Consider the following 21,795-nt stretch of genomic DNA (forward strand, 5'->3'; position numbering starts at 1 on the left):
CTTTAGTTTTTGCAATATAATTAATAAATTTTTTATCGTGTCTGCTTATCTTACGATTTTTACGCGGAATTTTCAACGACCGGAAAATACGTTATAATTATTATATTATTATTATCATTTAAAACATAATAAAAAAAAAAAAAAAAAAAAAAACCATCATAACCGACGAATAAAATATCACAACTCTTGTTCCCTTGAACAAGAGAAACATTTTTGTAAATTATATATGTAAATAAATTGTATTATAAATTATACATGAATAATATATAAATAATGAATGTGTCTCTGTACATATGTGACAGTTATATACGTACGCAATAAAAATAATCACACGAAAGTTTATCAAGAGAAATATCGAGATATAAAAAGCATTACCATAACTCTATTCCCCTAGAGAACTAGATACATTATACAGACTATTAAAATTATACGCCAACAACATTCGACACAGAAGCATATAAAGCTGTGCGTCCTCGTTTTGTATCATCCTTCCCATGTGTCATCTACTTCATTCAGACACGTGACGAAACTTTTGAAAGGACGAATGGAATTGAAAGTTTCAATTAGACGGAAATTTTGTTAACTGATTGTTTGCCCGAAAGTTTTGAATTAACATTCATCTATAATTAATTGGCAACAAAGTATTGTAATCACAAAAATTTTAAATGTTGTTAGCTAAAAAAATTGTTTTAGAAAAAATCCAACTTTCTCCACATTTTATTAAACTATACAGATTCCTTTCAAAATTGATTAATCGCATGAAAGCATATTTGCCGATCAGAAAATTATAACACATTTTTGTAAATTATTTTTAAAATCTTTTTAAATATTAGACGATTAAATTATTTTTAGTCTTTTTAAGTATTAGACGAGACTTCTTCAAAACAACTTGATTATTTATGATTGTATCTCGAGGTACATCTTTGAATGAAATATATATGAAAGTAAATACATTACAATTAATTTGTGTAATAATTTATATATATAATTGTGACTTATTTATATTGCTACTTTTAGAGAGAGATAAGTTTATACCGTCACATTATCTTTCGGAAGATATTGAATTTATACGAAAGTATCTATCCATATTGAAACAAGCATGTTTTTATCGGAGAACTATCGATAAACAGAGAAACACTCCTGTCACGTTGCGTACTTGAATGTGTGTCTGCAATAATCTACACAGTCGCGAACAGAAACATACTCGCATCTTCTTATTTCTTAGATCGAGTTTGTCGGAAAACACGTTCGAGAAATATTTTTGCAGGAAATTTCGCTCGTTTTCTTACTCGTTCGTCTAAATCACGACTCGTATACATTCACGCACGTACGCACGAGATCGAATCTTGTGTAGAAGATGTATCGATACGGGAGAATCGTTCCGAAACGGAGAAATTCAATCTCTATCATCTCGCATGCCGCGAGAGGAATAAAAAACTATCCAAGAATTTTTTTTCAGATCATCAACGATCATGTATGTATATACAAGGTATTTCCTAAATAAGTACATAAACGTGAAAAGGATATTTCTCGGCTTATTTTAAGAAGAAAAGGTCCTATAAACATGTATCCTAAACTGCTTCGTTTTCATATATGTATGTAATAATATGTAATAATAAAAAAATGTAATAACATGTAATAAAAAGTATGTAATAATATCACATTAATATCAAATTTGAGTAAAATATCTTTAAACGTTTCTCACATTCTCGAAATTTTCATTTTTTTTTGCAAAACTTTGTCACCCTCTGTTTTAAAAAAAAGAAGCGATTTGTGTACTTACTTAGACAACACCCTGTATGTATGTATTTGGATTCAAAATTTTCCTTGACGCATTCTTGCAGCAAACTTATTCAAAGCGTGATAAACAATATGTTATATTTCAATAGAATAGTAATTTTTATAAAAGGCTTTTTGTAAATTAAACGTCAGATTTTTTTCGATTGCTGCTTCCGTCAAAAGAGAAGAAAACGTTTTATAAATATAAATAGTTACGCGGTTATGTGTCTTATACTGTTTTAAATTAATATTAATAACTATTAATATAGCTTTATTTATATCAAACACGTAATTTAAAAATTCCGAGATAGAATAATTAAAATAATTTTTTTCCTCTAAAATGTCGTAAAAATGTTTAAAAATTTGTTGCACGCGCACTTTTCTGTGCTTGCATGTAGCGTTCGCGTAAAACTGTACCGTTATTTTTATATTGTATTTTTAATATTGTCAAGATTTTCATGTGGTATACTATACATATATCTCGAAGAATATCGCCATGTGCCTTTCTAATATATCAATCTAGGAATTACCGGAATTTTATCATGTGTCGAAACTTGCTTAGATATGCTATGTCTACATTAAAATCGAAATTTCCCGAGAATAAATGGAAAAAAAAAAAATTTTTTTCGAATTAAATCTATCTTTCTAATAAGAAAAAAATATTTCTCAAGTTACTTAAGGACTTTTTAATATAAGTGACATCTCCTGAGAAAGAAAAACAAAAATGATCCAAGAGTCTTGTATCGTTGTGAATATATTTTATATCAATTATATTTTTAGTGACATATTTTCAAAAAAATTCCTATCTACGCGAACAAATTAATATAGTGAAAAATTCCGTAATATTTAACGGTGTGTGTTACATGAGCTGAATATCATATTTTCCGCGGTATTTTCGGATGGATCATTGCGCAAAGTCGTCGAATTTATTATTCGAAAAAGGGCTTTTACCAAAAATTTATAAACTTATCGTTAAAACCCCGTTTTGCGAAATTTCAACTTACATTACAGTTGTTGGAAACGCGAATTTGTTTCTCGATATATCGATTATTGCTCCTTCAGTTATGTTTATTAAATCAAAGTTTCTTAAATCAAAGAGAATATCCAAAAATTTAAATATTTAATTAAGAAACATATGATATCTCTGATATATCGGTATTTTTCTTTGCTTTTCATTCTGAGATATATTATTAAAATTATTTCGTTCCACTTAATCTTAGGACATGTAAAAAAAACTATACGACAAATACTAAAAAAAAGATATTTTCCATTCCTCAGTTTCAAATAGATTATAATATATAATCTCAGTTATTTAAAAAGAATTTGATTTGATGTTATATTATCAGTATCGATTATAGATATTGAATAATTTAGTAATTAATATTTTAATGTTCGGGGAATTTTGTATTTTAGAATTAAATTAAATTGAAAATTTTGCGGTAAGCGGCATTTTATCAAATATATATTTGCATCAATCGTTATTGTTTGAAATAAATTCTAACACATTTTTAGTAACGTAACTTACTGTTATTAATTAGTTGTTGACGCTGTTGTTACTGAGCTGTTAGTTAATTAGTCAAGTATATGTCTATCTTAATAATAATATTATTTATCATAGTTTACTACGCTATCAATATTCATTTGACTATTATAATTTCATTTAACGGAATATCGATGTAGTCAGCAATATGGAACATCTGGTTATTAAGTCACCGTAAATCGAGGCGGATGAAATAGAATATCCATTCATAAATAGCGTTTTCATCGATTTCGTTTTTTCACACCGCGATTGTATCGATAAATATAACATGGATTTTTGTAAATAAAATATTAACTTAGATACCTGAAATTTTAGACTTCTCTCATTCAAATATAACATATAAGGTCTGTCCGGAAAGTATCCGACCTTGTGCTCTAACTTTGCACTTGGATGTAATATTGTTAAAAATGGGTATTCATCATTTAGCGGGGATCTTTATAAGTGCCCCTGCCAGGCAACACGGTCCTTCGAGTCTTCAGTCGGCAACGATACACTGTTGAGTGACTGGCTGAGTTTTTGGCAAAATTTAATGCACACTCTTTGTTCGATGCGTTCAGTCATCGTGAAATGCGACGCACACGAAATTCAACGTTTACTCAACAGCGTACCGTTGTCGACTGAAGACTCGAAGGACCGTGCTGCCTGGCAGGGGCACTCATAAAGGTCCCCCCTAAATGATGAATACCTATCTTTAACAATAGCACATCCAGGTACAAAGTTAGAGCACAAGATCGGATACTTTCCGGACAGATCTCGTATATAGGCATGATATATCTGTTTTTTATATATACACTATTAAAAAAAAATATTTCACTTTTCATATCCTAAAAATTGAGTTATTTTCAAACCGTTGAAAATCAACGAAAAATCATCGTGCATAAAAAATTAAAAAAACTTCAAGTTTCAACTTCAACGCCCTATCGATGGTTTTTACAAATTTTTTTATCTTCCTTGTTCTGTGCTTTAAAAAAAAAAAAAACCACTGTTTTGTCGGTTAAAATTATATATTTTTGACATTCTGCAGCTCGATAAAAAAATTTCCCTCGAAAAATTCAACTCAAGTTCCATAAACTACAACATTTTCCCTACAAAATGTTTTTTTTTTAATTTTCCTACGATTTTTTTTTTTTTTTTTTTTTTTTACCAAATTACACGATTTTGAAACTAAACCTATATTTTCTAGAAATGAAAAAATAAAAAAAGTTTCTAAAACTATCAATATCACGTTACAGTTGAAACTTCAAGCTTTAAAAAATGCTTTTTCAATTTTTTGTCTGCGATAGTTTATCGCCGAGTATCGACATTATTTTTAAAAATTTAGTTACAGATTTAGTTTCAAAATCATGTAACTCAGTCAAAAAAAAATCGTAGACAAATAAAAAAAAAAGAAAAAAACATTTTATAGGCCAAATGTTGTAGTTTATGGAACTTGAGTTGAATTTTTCGAGATAAATTTTTTGATCGAGCTGCAAACTGTCAAAAATTCATAATTTTAAGGAACAAAACAGTCTTTTTTTTTTAAACACAACAAGGAAGATAAAAAAATTGTTTGAATCATCGATAGCGCGTTAAAGTTGAAACTTCAAGCTTCGAATGCTTTTTTAATTTTTTGTCTACAATGATTTTTCGTCGAATTTCAGCGGTTTGAAAATAGTCCAATTTTTAAAATATGAAAAGTGTTTCCTACTTTTTTTTTTTTTAGTGTATGTGTGTGTGTGCGCGCGCGCGTGCGTGTGTTACACATTTTTTAATGGAAAATAAAAAAGAAAAATTTCTCAAAATTTATTTTATGTATGTATGTATATGTATGTGTGTATGTGTATATTGTATGCAATGACTTTAGTATAGATGAGACAATTGAATCAAATTACATATAGAAGTGTGAGATAAACCTTTCTCTTACATATATATATATATATATATCACATATTTTTCCAAATATATTTGTATTACCTAAAAAGATCCATGTATATTTGTAAAATGAAAAAAATGGAAATATCTCGACACTTATTCCGTGTACGTGTGTATGTGTGTGCAATGATATAGTAGAGACACAATTGAATCAAGTTACATATATACACTAAGAGTAGGGTGAAATAAAATATATATATGGATTACGTCCAATCGCGCGAGCAATATTTATCAAACACCAAAAGTATGAATGTAGGAAATGAAAAGAAAACAATTACACAGTACCTCTGACTACCAGTGAAAGCCCTTCGATGCGAGTCAATATCCCGGTTATATTGAAACGGATGCAAATTCGGATGCGAAACTTAATAAACGGCCGCGATAAACGCACGATCGAATGCGTGAAATCTATTGTGATTCGACGAAAGCACCGATCCACGATCCATCGCCGCGTTCAAATACCATCATCGAAACTTGTTCGCGCAATGACGTCGTTTTAACGGAAACTACGTGACACGGTTGCGCCATCTTACGTCAGCGAAGCGAAAAATCAAATATGGCTACCGCGGGGAGATAAAGTACATAGACTAGCTGCCGATGTCCGATGTCCAATAGAAAAACATGTTTTCTAGTGATTTTAGCTAGTAATATTTTTGGCTCCAAAATAGGAATTGAACAAAACTAAAAATTTACAATTATATTAAATAACAGTAATTTTTATATTTATATCTTATTTTTCCAAAGAAAAAAAAAATTATAAAATGAAATCTATTTATTCTAAAATTTTTATTCATGAAATTTTAATAAACGGGAAACTTTTATTTTCTTGAAAGTAGAAAAAAGTTACAGATAAACAGTAACTTTTATTCTTCTTTGAAAAAGTAGAAGTTCCTCTAGATGATCAAGCAGTGATATGAGAACGAATATTAATAGAAATAATTTGGAAAATATCTCACTTTTAAAGTCAAATACTGTATAATACATATATATAATATATTATTGTTTATTTATGTTTTTATTTCAAATTTCTTCTTATATACTCTTCATAGAATAAAACACATATAAAAAATTATAAAACATGCTTTTCTTTCTATATCTATCTTGTTTTTAATTCTTTAAATAATATTAATTAAAACAAGTTCTAATTTCTATATTTTACCTTATTAAAATAAATTTAAAAAAATATACATATTTCTTTAGAACTTTTTTAAAATAATGAATATAAAAATAACTTCAAAAATAAATTTTTGCAGCAACGTTTAAATATTAAAATGTAAAAATTTAATTTCAAAATAGAAAAGAAATTATTTAAAAGTTACAAGTCCACAAATATTTTTTATTTATAAAAGTTAACAATTTTATATAATTCCTGTTCTATAAACAAAAGTTTTCTATTGGATACATATATCGAACATTGTATGAATCTACGGCTGCGGTCGGGAAGATGCTAGAAATGCATCGAAGCGTTTGATTGACCAATCAGGACAAAAAGAGTAAAGATTTCTTTATTCTGATTGGTTAATGCAATGCTTCGAAGCATCTCTAGCGTCTTCTTGACCGCAGCCTATGTATATTCCATCTATGTATATTTATATCTATGCACGCGGAGACGTTCCGCGAGAACAGAATTCCGAAAGCGGTTGAAGAAAAACGAGGACGGTGGGAAAATGTTTATAGTGACGAAAGAGATTGACAGTGAGAACATTAGTAAATTGTGTCGCACATGCTTGAGAGAAGACGGCGACAAAATGGTATGCTTGTTCGTGGGCCCGGCTGGTTCGTCACTCGCCGCTAAATTACGATCGCTTTCTTGCTTGGAGGTAAGCGATATATCTTGTCTCTTCAAGTTTGTGAACGTATTTTGTGCGTTTTGGATACTCGTAGGTCTGGCAAGGAGATGGTTTACCAGAGAAAATGTGCGATCGTTGCATCACCAGAGCAGAGTCGGCTCTTTTATACAGAGAACAATGCCGTGCAGCAGACAGAGCTTTGCGACAAGCAGCGTTGAAGGTACCAGTACAAATCATAATATATGAACAAATATATGGAATTATACAAGGTGTTTCTCTCAGAAATAATGAACAAATTTTGGAAGTGAGTTTTTCATACAAAAAGAAAAAAAAATGTCATATAAACATATGTTCAGAAATTCCTAGTTTATGAATTATAATCAAGAAAGATTTCAACGACAAAAACTGACAGAATATATCTACAATGACCAATGTAATACATCTTTAGTTCAATTGTTTATCTACTCACAATTCATAATGAATGCTTAAAATGTTCTCCATCTGCTTCAATGCACACATGAATACATACAGATCGTGGATTGTCATATTCTTTCAAAGATCCCATGATGATTGTGAATGGTTTCACAAGCATTTACGATGCATTGGTGAAGCGTCTTTTCATTTACAATTTTAATTGCATAAATTAGGGCTTTTAAGTGTCCCCAGAGATAAAAATGTAACAGATTTAGGTCAGGCCATGGTACTGAATTGAATATAATCTTTCCATTATAATTTGTAAAACAGGCATTTGCGGACATATGTATTTTTTTGTTTGTTTTTGTGTGGAGAACTCACCTCCAAAGTTTGTCCACCTATTTGTGAAATATCTTTATATATATATATATATATATATATATATATATATATATATGTAAAATTACAACCAAGTATATTTAAAAGGTATCTGGCCTAACATCGTACACTACCGTTTCTGGCTGCAAACTCTATCAAAATCAACAAAATCAAGGATTTATATCTGTGCAAAACTCTCACAAGACACTAAAGTGTGTGGAATGCGGTGCTGTGTTTACTAATTATCAAGAACTTTATGCCCACAATCGATTGCACTTACCTTTTATACAGGATAACATACCTATGCAACACATGCACATTGTGGAATCTCAAAATCCGTATCACAATTTTACTCATGTTGGGTCAAACTTCACCAATGATAATAACATAAATATGCAATTATCTCCATCAGTCAGATCAAATATGGTGCATGCTATGTCATTGAACGAAGAAAACTCGAGTCGCGCTGCTTGTGCCTTACATTGTTCTTTGTGCAATCATACTTTTACCAATAGGAGACAATTAATAAGTCATAATATAACACATAGTACGGAACATGTTGATATATCGTGTGATAATGAAAATATAGAGATATGTGAAAATTCTAATCATATTCCACAAAATTTAAGTTACGAAAGGTCTATTCATTCTGTTGATAATCCCATTCAGAATCTATCGTATCAAAGATCGACTGTGGATGATAATGACGGAATGCAAAATATAAATTTTCCAGAGAATATTGATCTGGATGGCGTCCAAGACAATAGTTCGGAGCGTATACAAAATGTAACAATACACTCTGAAAATAACGTATCAATCACGGAAAATTTGAGATTTATGAAGGCACCTGAAAAAGATAGGCAACTTGTAATCGAATATCACGGATGTTCAACTGATAATAGTTATAAACAATCCGATATAAAAAACGCGGAAGATGTTTACGCGAAGAAGCACCAGTGTGAAGTATGTTTGAAACAATTTTCACAGAAATCTAAATTATTTACTCATCAATTGTCTCATTCCGGCCAACAACCGTTCAAATGCCTGAGCTGTGGCAAAGCTTATGCATCAAAGAGCAAACTCAACGCGCACATGAGATTACACACCAAAACCAATGTGCATCAATGTAAGGTATGCGATAAAATATTTTCATATCCATCGTACCTAGAGGAACACATAAAAGTACATAATAAAAGTGATAGCGATAGGTCACGGAACAAGGAATTTGAATGTAGCACTTGTAATAAACGTTTCCAACTTTTAAAGAATTTGAAAGCTCATGAAAGACTTCATACTGGAAAAGGATTAGTGCAATGTGAGATTTGTGATAAAAAATTTAGTCAAAATTATAATCTGAAAATGCATTTACGAACGCACAAGACATCAAGGGTGCACAAATGCGAATATTGCGACAAGCGTTTTGTACAGAAAGGTAATTTAGTTGAACATTTACGGATCCACACTAAAATGAAGCCTTTTGTGTGTAAATTATGCAGTAAGAGATTTGCGCAATCAAGTCATCTTAAAAGCCATGAAGCCTCGCACGGCGCCTTACGACAACATCAATGTCGATTATGCGGAAAGAGATTCAAACTAGCTAATCACTTAAAACGGCATTTAAATTTACATACTGGTTCAAAGATGTATAAATGTAATCAATGTAACCAAATGTTTTCACAGTCTTTCAGTCTGACAAGACACTTAAAAAGGCACAATGAATCACATATATAATTTATTTGATAAATGTAATTTATATGTACATAAAAAAATTGTGTTTTCTATATATATATATATATTATGTACATAGAGAAGTGAATAACTATTGTAAAAATTACATTTTATAATTACAAGGTTTTCTTAAATCTATATTTATATAATTAAATATTATTTTTGTTTTCTTAATTATTGTCTTCATGCTTTATTGAAGAATAAAATCTGAAATCTTAAACGAGCTTCTCTTGGAGTAAATTAAATAATGAACAAAAATAATGTTTTACTTGCTAATAAAACAACTTTTTACTTGCTATAAAAATATGATTATTATGTAATTTTGACGAAATTTTATATCCTTTACATGTAACTTTTTAGGACTGTAATAAGAATATTTATGCCTTCTCGTAATTGCTCTTCCGTGATTGTTAACGGTGGTGATATCCTAATAATTTGACCGTGCGCAGGTCTCGACAACAATCCAGCATCTATCAGCTTCGAACAGATATCCCAACCATCAGCAAACTCTATAAACGAAAGATTCATCAAATATTTATATCATATATGACAAGATTTAGTATCTCTTGCACATAAGACAGAAACGTTGCTCGACGTATGATCTATTTATCATTTTATCTTTTTGTATAAAGATATCGACAATACAGAATAAAGTCGCAAGATATGATTCGAAATTTCCGTGCGAATCAGCAAATATTTTATCTTTGCTCGTATCGCGATAACAAAGTTTCAATTTGTCAACCATTTATCGGTGATAGTTTAACCGAGTAACTTGTTGATGATACCTTTGTTGATGACGAGGCCAGCCAAAAGACCACGTCCACGATATTCCGTTGCGATTTCCTTCGGCAGCTTACTCAGTTCTTCTTTTAGAATATTCCCGAGTCTCTTTGCGTTCTCCGCCAAATTCTCTTCTTCCAAGATTTTAACCGCCTCTAGGGCAACTCTATTTCCAAGCGGACTCCCACCGAAGGTACTTCCATGCGAACCCGTCTCCAAACAGAGCATTATCTGAAATATATATATATTATAATAGATAATATATTAGATGGATATAATTAGCATGGATTTTTATTGAAACAATCGAGCGATTAGCATCGAATATAGCGGTACTTTGGAGCTTCTACGTGATGGTAAATATGCGTTATCGTACTTGCATAAAATTTCAACAATTCAAGATGCGTGAACGAAATCATGATTATTAAAATATTTTATATTTTGTCTAAAATTATATGTATATTAAATAATAAGAAACAAATGATTTTAACAGCTGCAATAAAGTCTTGTCGGATACCTCATCATCCGCTAGAACGCCAGACACCGGGTACATACCACCGGAAAGTGCTTTCCCCAAAATAAGAATATCCGGTCTATAACCTTCGTAATCGACTGCCAAACGCATACCAGTTCTGCAGAGGCCAGTTTGCACCTCATCGGCGATCCATAAAACATTGTACTTTGTGCACAGTTCTCTTACATGTTTCAAATAACCATCCTACAAAACAGAAAGAAAATAAAAGATATTGGCTACTTATAAAAAGGTAATGATATTGCTCTAATTTTTTGATAGCTAGAACAAGTGCTGGCATTGTTTTCATTTAGCAAAGAAACAAGATACTGAAGTACAATAATATATAATGAAACTTTTCTTTAATATTCTAATGATATATCAACAACAAAATTAAACCCAATGCTTCACACAATGCTGTCACACAATATTCACAATGCTATATATCTTCGCATTAACTTACAGTCGGCACTATTACACCAGCTTCTCCCTGGATAGGTTCCATCATAAACGCGCAGATATTGGGATTCTCTTGGAATTTTCGCTCCAAAGCAACCGGATCATTGTATGGGACTTTCTCAAAAAGGGGTACGTAAGGACCGAAATCTGTATAGCAGTTTGGATCCGATGAGGCCGACAAAGCCGCCAATGAACGGCCCCAAAAATTTCCATTAGCAAACACAACGGTAGCCTTGTTACTCGGCACTTTCTTTATTCTGTAGCCCCAGCGTCTGGCCAATTTTATAGCTGTATCGCCACCTTCGACACCTATTATAAGTAAAACAAAAAAAGTAAGAAAATTTTTACAATTTTTTGCAATATAGGAATATAGAATTTATGCTTCTTATAAATAGTATTAAACAAGCAGTAAATCGGTTTCTTTCGATAATTATTAATAGGAATAAATAAATATTATTAGATTTTTTATGGAAATTCTTAAAATGAATCCACACCTGTATTCATAGGTAAAAACCGATCCCATCCCAAAAGTTTCGTCAAATATTCTCCTAATTCGCCTTGAGGTTCCGAGTAAAAGGCTCTTGATGTATGTGCCAACTTTCCAGCTTGATCTCTCATGACTTTCACTAGACGCGGATGACAGTGGCCTTGACTGACAGTCGAAAATCCCGCCAGAAAATCAAGGTAACGCTTTCCATCGATATCCCACAAGTAAACCCCTTCTCCACGGGATAACACAACCGGTAGCGTTTTGAAGTGTATACCGCCGTATTTGTTGTCGCGATCGATCACTTGCTGGCTAGTCAAGAATCTCCTCTTTTCCGATTCTTTTACAATATTGAAGAACTTTTGCCTCGCGGATTGCATGGTCATATTTTTTCACCCTGTTTATAATCGATAAATACGTTAATGTGTACGATTGTTTTTATTTATTTTAGATTATTATCTTTAATAAGTCGAAGTAAAATTCTCCGAAAAGAAAAATAATAATTTATAAAATTGAAATATAATGAAAGAGAGAGATAATTAATTAATTGATGAATATAGTATTTTTATATGAAAAAAGTCACTAATATAATATTAATATATGCACAAGAAAATACCGTCTCTTTTGCTCCTTAATACGAGTGTAAAATGCCGGGAAATAGTCTGATGACAATACCGTCAATCTTGCTTTTATATCAAGTTGGTAAAAGATATGGTTGCTTATTTACTGGCATCATGTACACAAGCATTGCAACAGGTATGGATTAAAATAAATACGGTTACAAAAGAAATCATATCTGATAAAGAGTATAAAACTGAAGGTATAAAGAGGCGCCAGTGTGTCGAAGTAAATGAATAATGACAAACAATAATTTGAGATAGCTTCTATATTTAGAATACATAAAGAAAACAAAATTATTCAGTTTGGATTAAATTCTTTTGTTAATACAGTTTCCAAGCATCTTTTTTATCGTTGTTATAGGAATTTAATAGAATGATTATGGGTCTGTTTTTTATAACTGACCTGGCTAGTTCAGAGTTTATCTTTTTCTCTCCACACTAGAAAAAGAAAGATAAACTCTGAACTAGTGCAGCCAGTTCAACTATAAAGAACAGACTTGTAATATATGCAAAAAAGATTAAGTTTGTGAATAAATTTTGAAAATATAATATTTAAAAAAATTTTGAATTATGTATCTTAATAACAGACTTTGATTTGTTAAATAATGTATATTTTACTCAGAAAATTAAAAATATAACGAACATAATATATATCTAATATTTAATAGTAAAAATCACAATAAAAAAGAGAGAGAAGGAAAAGACATATATCATTCATTCAGCTATATTCATTGAGTTTATAATGATATAAATTGAATGAGTATATCTAGCTGGAAAACAAATATTTTATAAAATAAGAATCATACTACTCTATCCTTTTACTACTTATTACAGTCTTGTAGAAATAATATCTATGTAACATATCTGTCTCAGATAATCACATCACATATTAGACATTATTTTATAATTTAGTTGTTTTTCAATATTTAATTAAGAGTGAGAAATAATTTAGCGATATGATAAATTGATCAAAATAAGAATTAACGAAATAATCTCACGTGAATTATTATTTGAATAGCGATTGCAAAAAGTTATATGTATATATTTTTCGACATGTTTTATCTCTCGTATTATTATTCTAGGAACACATCATTATTTGTGTAGAGAACATTATCATATTAAGCTTAATGGCTATTAATGGCTGAAACATAATAAATCACATACACGTATATACATTCTCTCACTATGTTAGTCTTTATCATTATTGAGATAATAACATATGACGAGATAACAATACAATTCAAGATGACTTTCTCTGCATAATAGAAAAAATCATCATAAGCAACGATAATCGTATAAGTGCATTGCATTTATATGTCGTATTTAATCGCATCTCATGAATAAACAACATTCGCAATTTGATAGATATACGCGTACGTCAATGTACGTCAATCGTTTAATCCTCGCAATATATATCGCTTGATAATTTCAATCTATCAAAAGTATCGAACTCTTGATTTGCATATTGTAGATTAACATTAAGATATTGCAGATGAACGTTATTAAGGTCGCGACGGACATTGTATCTTGTTTAAATAAAGTTTTATGCAACATGAGATAGATTAGAACAATATAGGTATAATGATATGAATCAAAATGATAAATTGTTGATCATACATTTTTATTTGGAAAATACAATATAATTACAATTGGAATTGATAAAATATGCTAAAGCATACATGAGCTCACTTTAGATGATCTATAATTTGCGATAATCTAATAAATTCAAAACAAATCTCTTTTATATATCATGCGTGACATATATGCTGATATATGTGTATTTTATTTTCTTAAAATTTCTTAAAAGTTTTCTATATTACACGATGTATAAAATTATAAATAGGAATCTGTTTCGAGTTTTGTCGCAAATTATATAAATTGTCCAAAATAGATTTTAATGTATACTTTAAAGTAATTATTTATATCTGATATCAGTTAATTATAAGTAGAAATAGTCTTAGAAATAATATCCGCGCACTCACGTATCTGTTCCTCCGTAATAACCAACGGCGGTGCCAAACGAATAATATGTCCATGTGTTGGTTTTGCCAGAAGCCCACGTTCCTTTAATTTCAAGCAGATATCCATAGCATCGATCTTTTTGTTAATGACAATGGCATTCAAAAGACCCTTTCCCCTTACTAGAGTGATCACGTCCTTCGGTAGCTTGTTCAATTCGTTCCTGAGTACATGGCCGAGTCTTTCCGCGTTCTCGGCAAGTTTTTCTTCTTCCAGAACACGAAGTGCCTCGAGAGCGATCCTGCATCCCAGGGGATTACCGCCATAGGTAGATCCATGCTCACCGGGTTTGATGGTGAGCATAACGGAATCATTTGCCAATACACCGGAAACTGGATAAAATCCTCCAGACAAGGCCTTACCAAGGATTAGGATGTCCGGCTTTACGTTCTCGTAATCAACGGCAATTCGCTTTCCTGTTCTCGCCAAACCAGTCTGTACTTCGTCCGCGATCCATAGGACATTATATCTTGTACAGAGTTCTCTGATTCCTCTCAGATATCCATCCTTTCCGTAACAAAGATAAATTTAAAGAAAAAGCTTGAAAATCTTTAAATAAATTCTTACGATTAAATGTTTGCATGGAATATTACCTTAGGAACCACAACGCCAGCTTCACCTTGGATAGGCTCCACCATGAAGGCGCAGACGTTTGGATCAGCGAGAATTCGCTGGAGCGCCGGGAGATCGTCGTAAGGAATAATTTCAAAGCCTGGCATAAATGGCCCGAAGCCGTTGTAGCTAATCGGATCGGTACTGGAGGAGAGAGCGCTCATAGTTCTTCCCCAAAAATTGCCTTCTGCGAATACTATCTTCGCTTGATTATGCGGTATGCCCTTACAGGAATATCCCCATCTACGTGCCAATTTGCATGACGTTTCGCCACCTTCCACCCCCGTGTTCATCGGTAGCCACTTGTCATATCTAAAGTATGAAATATTTAAATATGAATAATTTTTCGCGATGCCATTAAGAATAAATATGATAAAATTGTACAATTACTATACACACATCTTTTCGGAAGAAATATTTATACATTAGCTTTCTTTTTCAGCGATACCATCTTTATTTAATAAAGTCATCTGATCGCATTTTAGTTTTAAAATCAATTTTGTCTTATATATTCTGAATCTTATTATTCCCGAAATATTAATAAAATTTTCGAAATAATTTTAAATGCACCTTATGTATAGATTACACAGTTATCTATAGATTATTATATTACTTTTACTTTCATACACGGATCTCATATTCTGTTACGTTATCAATTAATCTTATCAATATATACTTAGGTTTCAAAGGTAGCACATTACATACCCGAAAAGTTTCGTAATATATTCCTCGAATTCACCCAAAATATCGGAATAAAACGCTCTAGACGTCAGAGTTAAAATCTTCGCTTGATCGATCATCGCTTTGTAAATTCTTGGATGGCAATGACCTTGATTGACCGCGGAATAAGCACTTAGAAAGTCAAAGTACCGTTTACCCTCGACATCCCACATGAAAACACCCTGAGCTTTGCACAGAGCCACAGGAAGTGGATGATAATTATGAGCCCCATACTTAGATTCACGATCGAATATTTGTTGAGATGTGAGCTTTCTGCAACACTGAATGCTCTAAAGAAGAGATATTTAAGCTAATTCATCCTTAAAACATTTTAAAATATATATACATATACATTTAAAGTCTTAATAATAAAATTAATTATATAGAGAGAAATAAGTCGGATCACTTTTTAAAAAATAATTGAGAAATAACATCTATGATTTTTATATATATTTAATATTGTATAAACTATAATTAGTTTATAAGACAAAATTTTTTTATATGAAAAATAGGGTAAAATTAGTATTTATTAGATATATTACCTGAGGTTGAGAACATAATAGCATTCTTGCCGATCCTTTGATATTTAGTAGCGCTACTCTCGCTAATGGATCCATTGAAGAAATTGTTGAGGTACTTGCTTATTAAGGCGACAATAATCTGCGAAACCACGACCGAGATTTGATATTAGAATTCTCTGACTATAAGCTAAGTAGTCCGTTGTAAAGCATTCGCGAACAGCTGCTGTTCTGTGCGGTAATTATGATAAAGTGAAAGTTTGCCGCCGGAATTCAGCAATTTTATAATTTTGAAATATTATTTAGTTTAAATATTTGCCAGAGAGAAAATATATTTCTAATTATTCATTTATTTATAATTTTTATATTGAACGAACTTTAAAACTATAGGAAATTATAGAAAATACACAATAATTATATTATAAATGATTTAAACATTTTTCAAATTGTAGGACATTTCGTTAATCTATTTTTTTTTTTTTTTTTAATCTTTCAAAGGTCATAATTAGAATACAAGAAATTTTAAGATCAGTCATATTAATTATTTTTATTTTCTAGATGTCACTTGATTATGATGCTTGAATCTTTAAGTAATCAACGAACGATAATTAATTAATTAATTTTAATTAACGGTTAACGATTGGAAATTAGATACTAAAACTTTAAAGAAAAATAATTTGTTAAGTCATCTTTTATTCGTAATAAAATTTTTTCATCGGAATTAATAACATTAATAGATTAACAAATGTATTAATTCTTACAGCTCATCACTGTCACTATAACGACACGTACACAAACCAACTTACCGCAGTAACTCTGGGATATAAATGTGTGTTCTTCTTCTGCTGCTAATTCAAGTTTTATTTATCTTAATCATGCTACAGAATGTACTAAAGGATAACATCACACTATATACCTCTCGCTTACACGTACGTCAATACAAGTTCTATTATTTTCCCACCGATATATCCGTCTTTGTCGTGCATATTATCGCTGATAAGAGAAATACATTTTTATATAATACGCTCATATATATATATGTATGTATATGCATGTACCATATGTATATATGTATGTATATATAAGGCGATTTTTATACAGAATAGATAAATAATTTTTGCAATTATATTCTTTGATAAATATATGTAATAACGATTCCAGTTTCTGTGTAAAGAAATGTTGCTATTAAAAAACTGTACATGCTATTGCATATTTTTGGTCTTAAAAAAACCAAATTTTATTACTGCACAACTATTAATATATTCGATATACAGCAAAATTTATGTTACTGACAAAAAAAAATGTTGTGTTTTAGGTAATTTATTCATGTGTGGAAATATAAGTTTTGCTGCGGAAGCAAAATTGTTTATCGTAAAATAGTCAACAACAAACTGTACTTTGCTGTTAAAAAATTGCTGTTATGACAAACTGAGAATCAATTAATTTATTATTATAACATAAAACACACGCGTATGTTTGGAATTATATCAAGGATATGAAAATATTTACTTTAAGCACGATATTAATCTTGTTGAGTTTAGAAACAGTTTTCGATCTATTTATTAATGCTACACAAATTATTGTTTACGCGAAAGAAAAAATATGCTAATATTCCTATTTGACACAAAATATTTAAAAAAATGAAATCCCCTCCCATTAATTTAATAACTTTCAACTTGTTTAAGAATTCAAATGTATAATGTATCAGAGAGTCCAGTTTTATTTATTATATGTTTATTTTTATTTATTATATATGATAAAAGAAGCATTTTCACATTTTACTATACATATAAAACTTTATATATATTTACAATTTATATTAGCATTGAAATTTTATTTAATATCAGTGTCAGCAAAGAAAATACTGGATCATTACTTTATTAACATCATTGGATTTATATATATATATATATATATATATAACGCTTACAATGCTTAAGCTTAAATAGATACAATGCTCTTAAATATATATATATTTAAGCATTGTTATCGATCAAGTTATTGTACATACTTATCAATTGTAGATTTTTTTCTGTAAAATAATTTGTATCATTTGGGTACTGTTATCGACTCAGCTATACTTATATATTTATCAATTGTAGATTCTTTCCCGCCAAAAATGCGCGCGTGAATGCGCAAAGCGATTTAAATTAATTTGAATTTAACTGTTTGAAATTCTTGAAACGAATACTTGTTACCGATATCACCTACGAAAAACTCAGTGAATCTTTCATTCCAATACCTTCAATATTCTTTAACCAAACACATGGACGAAGATGACTATGAAACTCTCCGACAAAAAAATATATCCGAGAGAAATGCTATTGTAAGTATTTCTTTTTTTTTTTTTTCATTCGAGAAAACTATGAATAACCTTACTTTTAAGAGGAAACTAAATCTTCCTTTGGATTATGGGTGAAGAATATTTCGGTTATTTGTGTAATATAATGTACTTATATATAGTTTGCAGATCTGTTTAAAGACATAAAGAAAGAAACGAGCGAAATTAAAAGACTAGAGAAGAAACTATCGAGCGATCACGATTCCGAAAACCAGCCGTTCAAGAAAAGGCGCAGAACGTCTTCGGAAGATTTTGAAAATTTCAAAGGTGGTGGAATACGTCTGCAGTTTCGTCGAACATACAACACTAGAAGCAGGAAGAAAGCATCCGGCAGTGATAGATCTAATGATTCTGAGAATGAGAATGAAGAAAACGATTTATCGGAACCCAAACGTCGTAATCGACCTAAATTGAGAGTTTTATTTCCATGGGCAAAGCCATTTCAACGCTCCATCGATTTAATGAAAATGGGTGTATGTGATGTGGATGAAGAAGAAGAAGAAGAAAACATGTACAATGATGATAGCTTTGATGAAAATAGACGAGAACAAAGAACTTATAAAGTAACAAAATCAGTCTATGATCCTGAAAATATTCCATCGGTAGATGAGATCACGCAAGAGATGTTAGACAATATAGCGAAGAAAAGTTCTCTGAAAACATATTGTAAACTCAATGGCACAAGCTGTCACCAGTGTAGACAGAAGACTTTAGATACAAAAACAGTCTGCAGATCAGGAGAATGTGTAGGTATTAGAGGACAGTTTTGTGGTCCATGTTTACAAGGAAGATATGGCGAAAGTGCTATAGAAGCATTAAAAGATCCGGTAAGTTTGACTTCTTATAATATTGGTACCGCATTGTAAAAACAACAGAGTGATTCAATTTTCATAACTTTAATTAATTGCAATTTTTTAGGATTGGGCTTGTCCACCCTGCAGAGGCTTGTGTAATTGTAGTATATGTCGAACTAGAAGCGGACTTTGTCCTACAGGAATTTTAGCCCCCACTGTACGGGAAGAAGGATATACGTCTGTTATGGACTATTTGCAAGCAGCAGAAATTGATAATGCATAACGGAACATTCATCCATCACATAATTAAGTACATAAGAAGGTCAGCTATGTAAATATCAATATTGACTTTCAGTCATAAAATTGAAAATTTATTTCATATTTTAGCCATTTGTTGCATATTTTAATACATTGAATGTCGATAAAATTTTACATGTCTCGCTTATATCAAAAATTTTTATCATTAAGAACAATTATAACATGACTGAATTTTTGTTCATATAATCATGCATAGTACATTTATCTCATTGGTAAATCTCTATGGCATTTATATATATTTTAACAAAAGTTTGAAAATTATTGATTCATGAAAGTGTTGTGATTTGTTATACAAGTATTTTAATTAGTTTGCCACAGACAAATCAATGTCAGTCATTGATAGCATTCAACATTAAAGTTAAATTAATTATTCATAATCATATTAAACATGACAAATAATTTCTGTGAGTAAATTGATATTTGTATTATTAATTCGGTTAAATCTTTTATTCTTTGTTCCTCCATCTTTTCATATCTTCCATATGTCATCCTTTTGTATTTATTACATTTATTTTATCATAAATATTGCATAACATCGGGGGGAGACCGTTGGATTAAATAAGCGTACTACAGCAATCTTCGAATGTTGGGCATTATTTTGTAGAAATGTTATTCTGTCTAACATAATCGCCGCTTCCACCACTGAACTTGTATATATTCTTAATATTTGAAAGAGATGCAACTTTGATTCAAAATGTATGTGACTCTGATATATGTCTTGCAATGCACGAGTAGATGGTATCTGAAATTATATATTCCATAAAATTTCTATAACATATTTGAACAAATAATGAGAAAATAACTTTAGATGTAATAAAAACCTGTTTATTATCTACTCCAATTTTGGATAAGGCCCATTTTGCATAATCTGCAAAATTATCCAATGGTCCGCCACTACCAACTTTAGTATTGTAATATCCTATTACAAATTATATAAGAAACATTTACATTATAAATCTTTTATAAAATAGGTGTGTGTTTGTGTTTGCGCGCGCGCGTACGTGTGCTTACGTGCATCAGTGAATGTGTGGGTATATCTGTATTTGATACTAACCCATAGAATGCAGAATAACTTGTAACACAGCTCTGTAAAATAATGAAGGAGAAAAATGTTTATTAAGTCTACTCCTTTCAATAGATTGTTGAGCCAACATTCTAGCATTTTTAGAGAAAATCCAACGTCCACTCAATGATTCATCTGTTAAATGATAACAACATGGGACTACAAAAAGCAAATGAATATCTTTTGCATGTAAAAAAGCTTTTATTACAGAATGCACAAGCCTTCCACAAGTATGTAATCCTGTTAAAATCAGATTTCTATTTACACTCCAATCAGGATAATTTGTATTCACTATCTTGTTATAATCAGTTGTATCGTCTAACTCTTGAACTACATATCGAATCTAAAATAAAATATAAAAAGACATTAAAAATTGTTAAGATTGTAATAAACTGTAGAATAAAATTAAACATAATACTTTTCACAAACTTTTGTTAGCGATTGCTTTCTTTTTCGAATTTTTTCTTGACGATTTATCGCACCTTTATGGCAAGCTTGCGATGAATCAATTGCTAATACAGGAACATCAAAATGTTCTGATAAATATGTCGACAAATATCCTTTTCCAGCTCCAGCATCTATTACTAAACTGTGAGTGGAAAGTGCCATATCGGCAATAATTTTTCCAAAAACATCAATTTCATATGATTTCTTGGTATTCATTAATTGAGACTTTGACTCAATAAATTTGTTTTTAATTGATTGTTCTTTACTAGGAAATTGCGGTAGTAATTTTAATAAATCATCCATACATATAACAGCTGAACACGATTCTAAAGAAAGTGATCTTGTTAATTGTATGAAATTGCTCAATTCGGGACTTGTATTATTTTCCATCCAAATATCATTAGTTGTATTAATACTTTCGAGTTCTGATTTCAGTGTCTCTGGTAAACATTTGTCCCACAATTTCTCGGTAATAAAGTCAACCAAATGGCAATCTATCAATTCTTGATAAATACTAATAAAATTCAACGTTTTTTCAAAATAGTTTTTATATTCCGCCATTATCATTG

The 21,795-nt window shown here is 30.6% G+C and overlaps 5 protein-coding genes across 5 annotated transcripts; 2 read left to right on the forward strand and 3 right to left on the reverse strand.

Moving 5' to 3' along the window:
- Positions 1 to 6,840: 6,840 nt before the first annotated feature.
- On the forward strand, positions 6,841 to 14,717 carry LOC138943586 (zinc finger protein 585B). Its single transcript, XM_070314546.1, has 7 exons — positions 6,841 to 7,050; positions 7,115 to 7,240; positions 7,921 to 10,673; positions 10,811 to 11,081; positions 11,294 to 11,619; positions 11,794 to 11,971; positions 14,630 to 14,717. The coding sequence occupies exons 1-3, from the start codon at positions 6,898 to 6,900 to the stop codon at positions 9,541 to 9,543; spliced, it is 1,902 nt and encodes a 633-aa protein (XP_070170647.1). The 5' UTR covers positions 6,841 to 6,897; the 3' UTR covers positions 9,544 to 10,673; positions 10,811 to 11,081; positions 11,294 to 11,619; positions 11,794 to 11,971; positions 14,630 to 14,717.
- LOC138943588 (ornithine aminotransferase, mitochondrial) lies at positions 9,643 to 12,492 on the reverse strand. The gene is made up of 6 exons (XM_070314548.1): positions 12,391 to 12,492; positions 11,782 to 12,171; positions 11,292 to 11,596; positions 10,835 to 11,035; positions 10,326 to 10,551; positions 9,643 to 10,049 (listed from the first exon to the last, which is right to left on the reverse strand). Exons 2-6 carry the CDS (start codon positions 12,158 to 12,160, stop codon positions 9,883 to 9,885), a joined length of 1,278 nt encoding a protein of 425 aa, XP_070170649.1. The 5' UTR covers positions 12,161 to 12,171; positions 12,391 to 12,492; the 3' UTR covers positions 9,643 to 9,882.
- Positions 14,029 to 17,157, reverse strand: LOC138943587 (ornithine aminotransferase, mitochondrial). Its single transcript, XM_070314547.1, has 5 exons — positions 17,070 to 17,157; positions 16,288 to 16,405; positions 15,731 to 16,035; positions 15,007 to 15,337; positions 14,029 to 14,920 (listed from the first exon to the last, which is right to left on the reverse strand). Exons 2-5 carry the CDS (start codon positions 16,360 to 16,362, stop codon positions 14,330 to 14,332), a joined length of 1,302 nt encoding a protein of 433 aa, XP_070170648.1. The 5' UTR covers positions 16,363 to 16,405; positions 17,070 to 17,157; the 3' UTR covers positions 14,029 to 14,329.
- LOC138943590 (cell division cycle-associated protein 7) lies at positions 15,153 to 21,116 on the forward strand. Its single transcript, XM_070314551.1, has 5 exons — positions 15,153 to 15,242; positions 17,027 to 17,192; positions 18,366 to 18,589; positions 18,727 to 19,431; positions 19,523 to 21,116. Exons 3-5 carry the CDS (start codon positions 18,530 to 18,532, stop codon positions 19,679 to 19,681), a joined length of 924 nt encoding a protein of 307 aa, XP_070170652.1. The 5' UTR covers positions 15,153 to 15,242; positions 17,027 to 17,192; positions 18,366 to 18,529; the 3' UTR covers positions 19,682 to 21,116.
- LOC138943589 (probable methyltransferase-like protein 25) lies at positions 19,791 to 21,787 on the reverse strand. The gene is made up of 4 exons (XM_070314549.1): positions 21,209 to 21,787; positions 20,771 to 21,122; positions 20,538 to 20,635; positions 19,791 to 20,458 (listed from the first exon to the last, which is right to left on the reverse strand). The coding sequence occupies exons 1-4, from the start codon at positions 21,785 to 21,787 to the stop codon at positions 20,225 to 20,227; spliced, it is 1,263 nt and encodes a 420-aa protein (XP_070170650.1). The 3' UTR covers positions 19,791 to 20,224.
- Positions 21,788 to 21,795: the final 8 nt, after the last annotated feature.

Source organism: Polyergus mexicanus, unplaced genomic scaffold (assembly GCF_030449975.1).
Source record: "Polyergus mexicanus isolate NDT 795.1 unplaced genomic scaffold, iyPolMexi1.0 SCAF_27, whole genome shotgun sequence".
Classification (NCBI taxonomy): domain Eukaryota; kingdom Metazoa; phylum Arthropoda; class Insecta; order Hymenoptera; family Formicidae; genus Polyergus; species Polyergus mexicanus.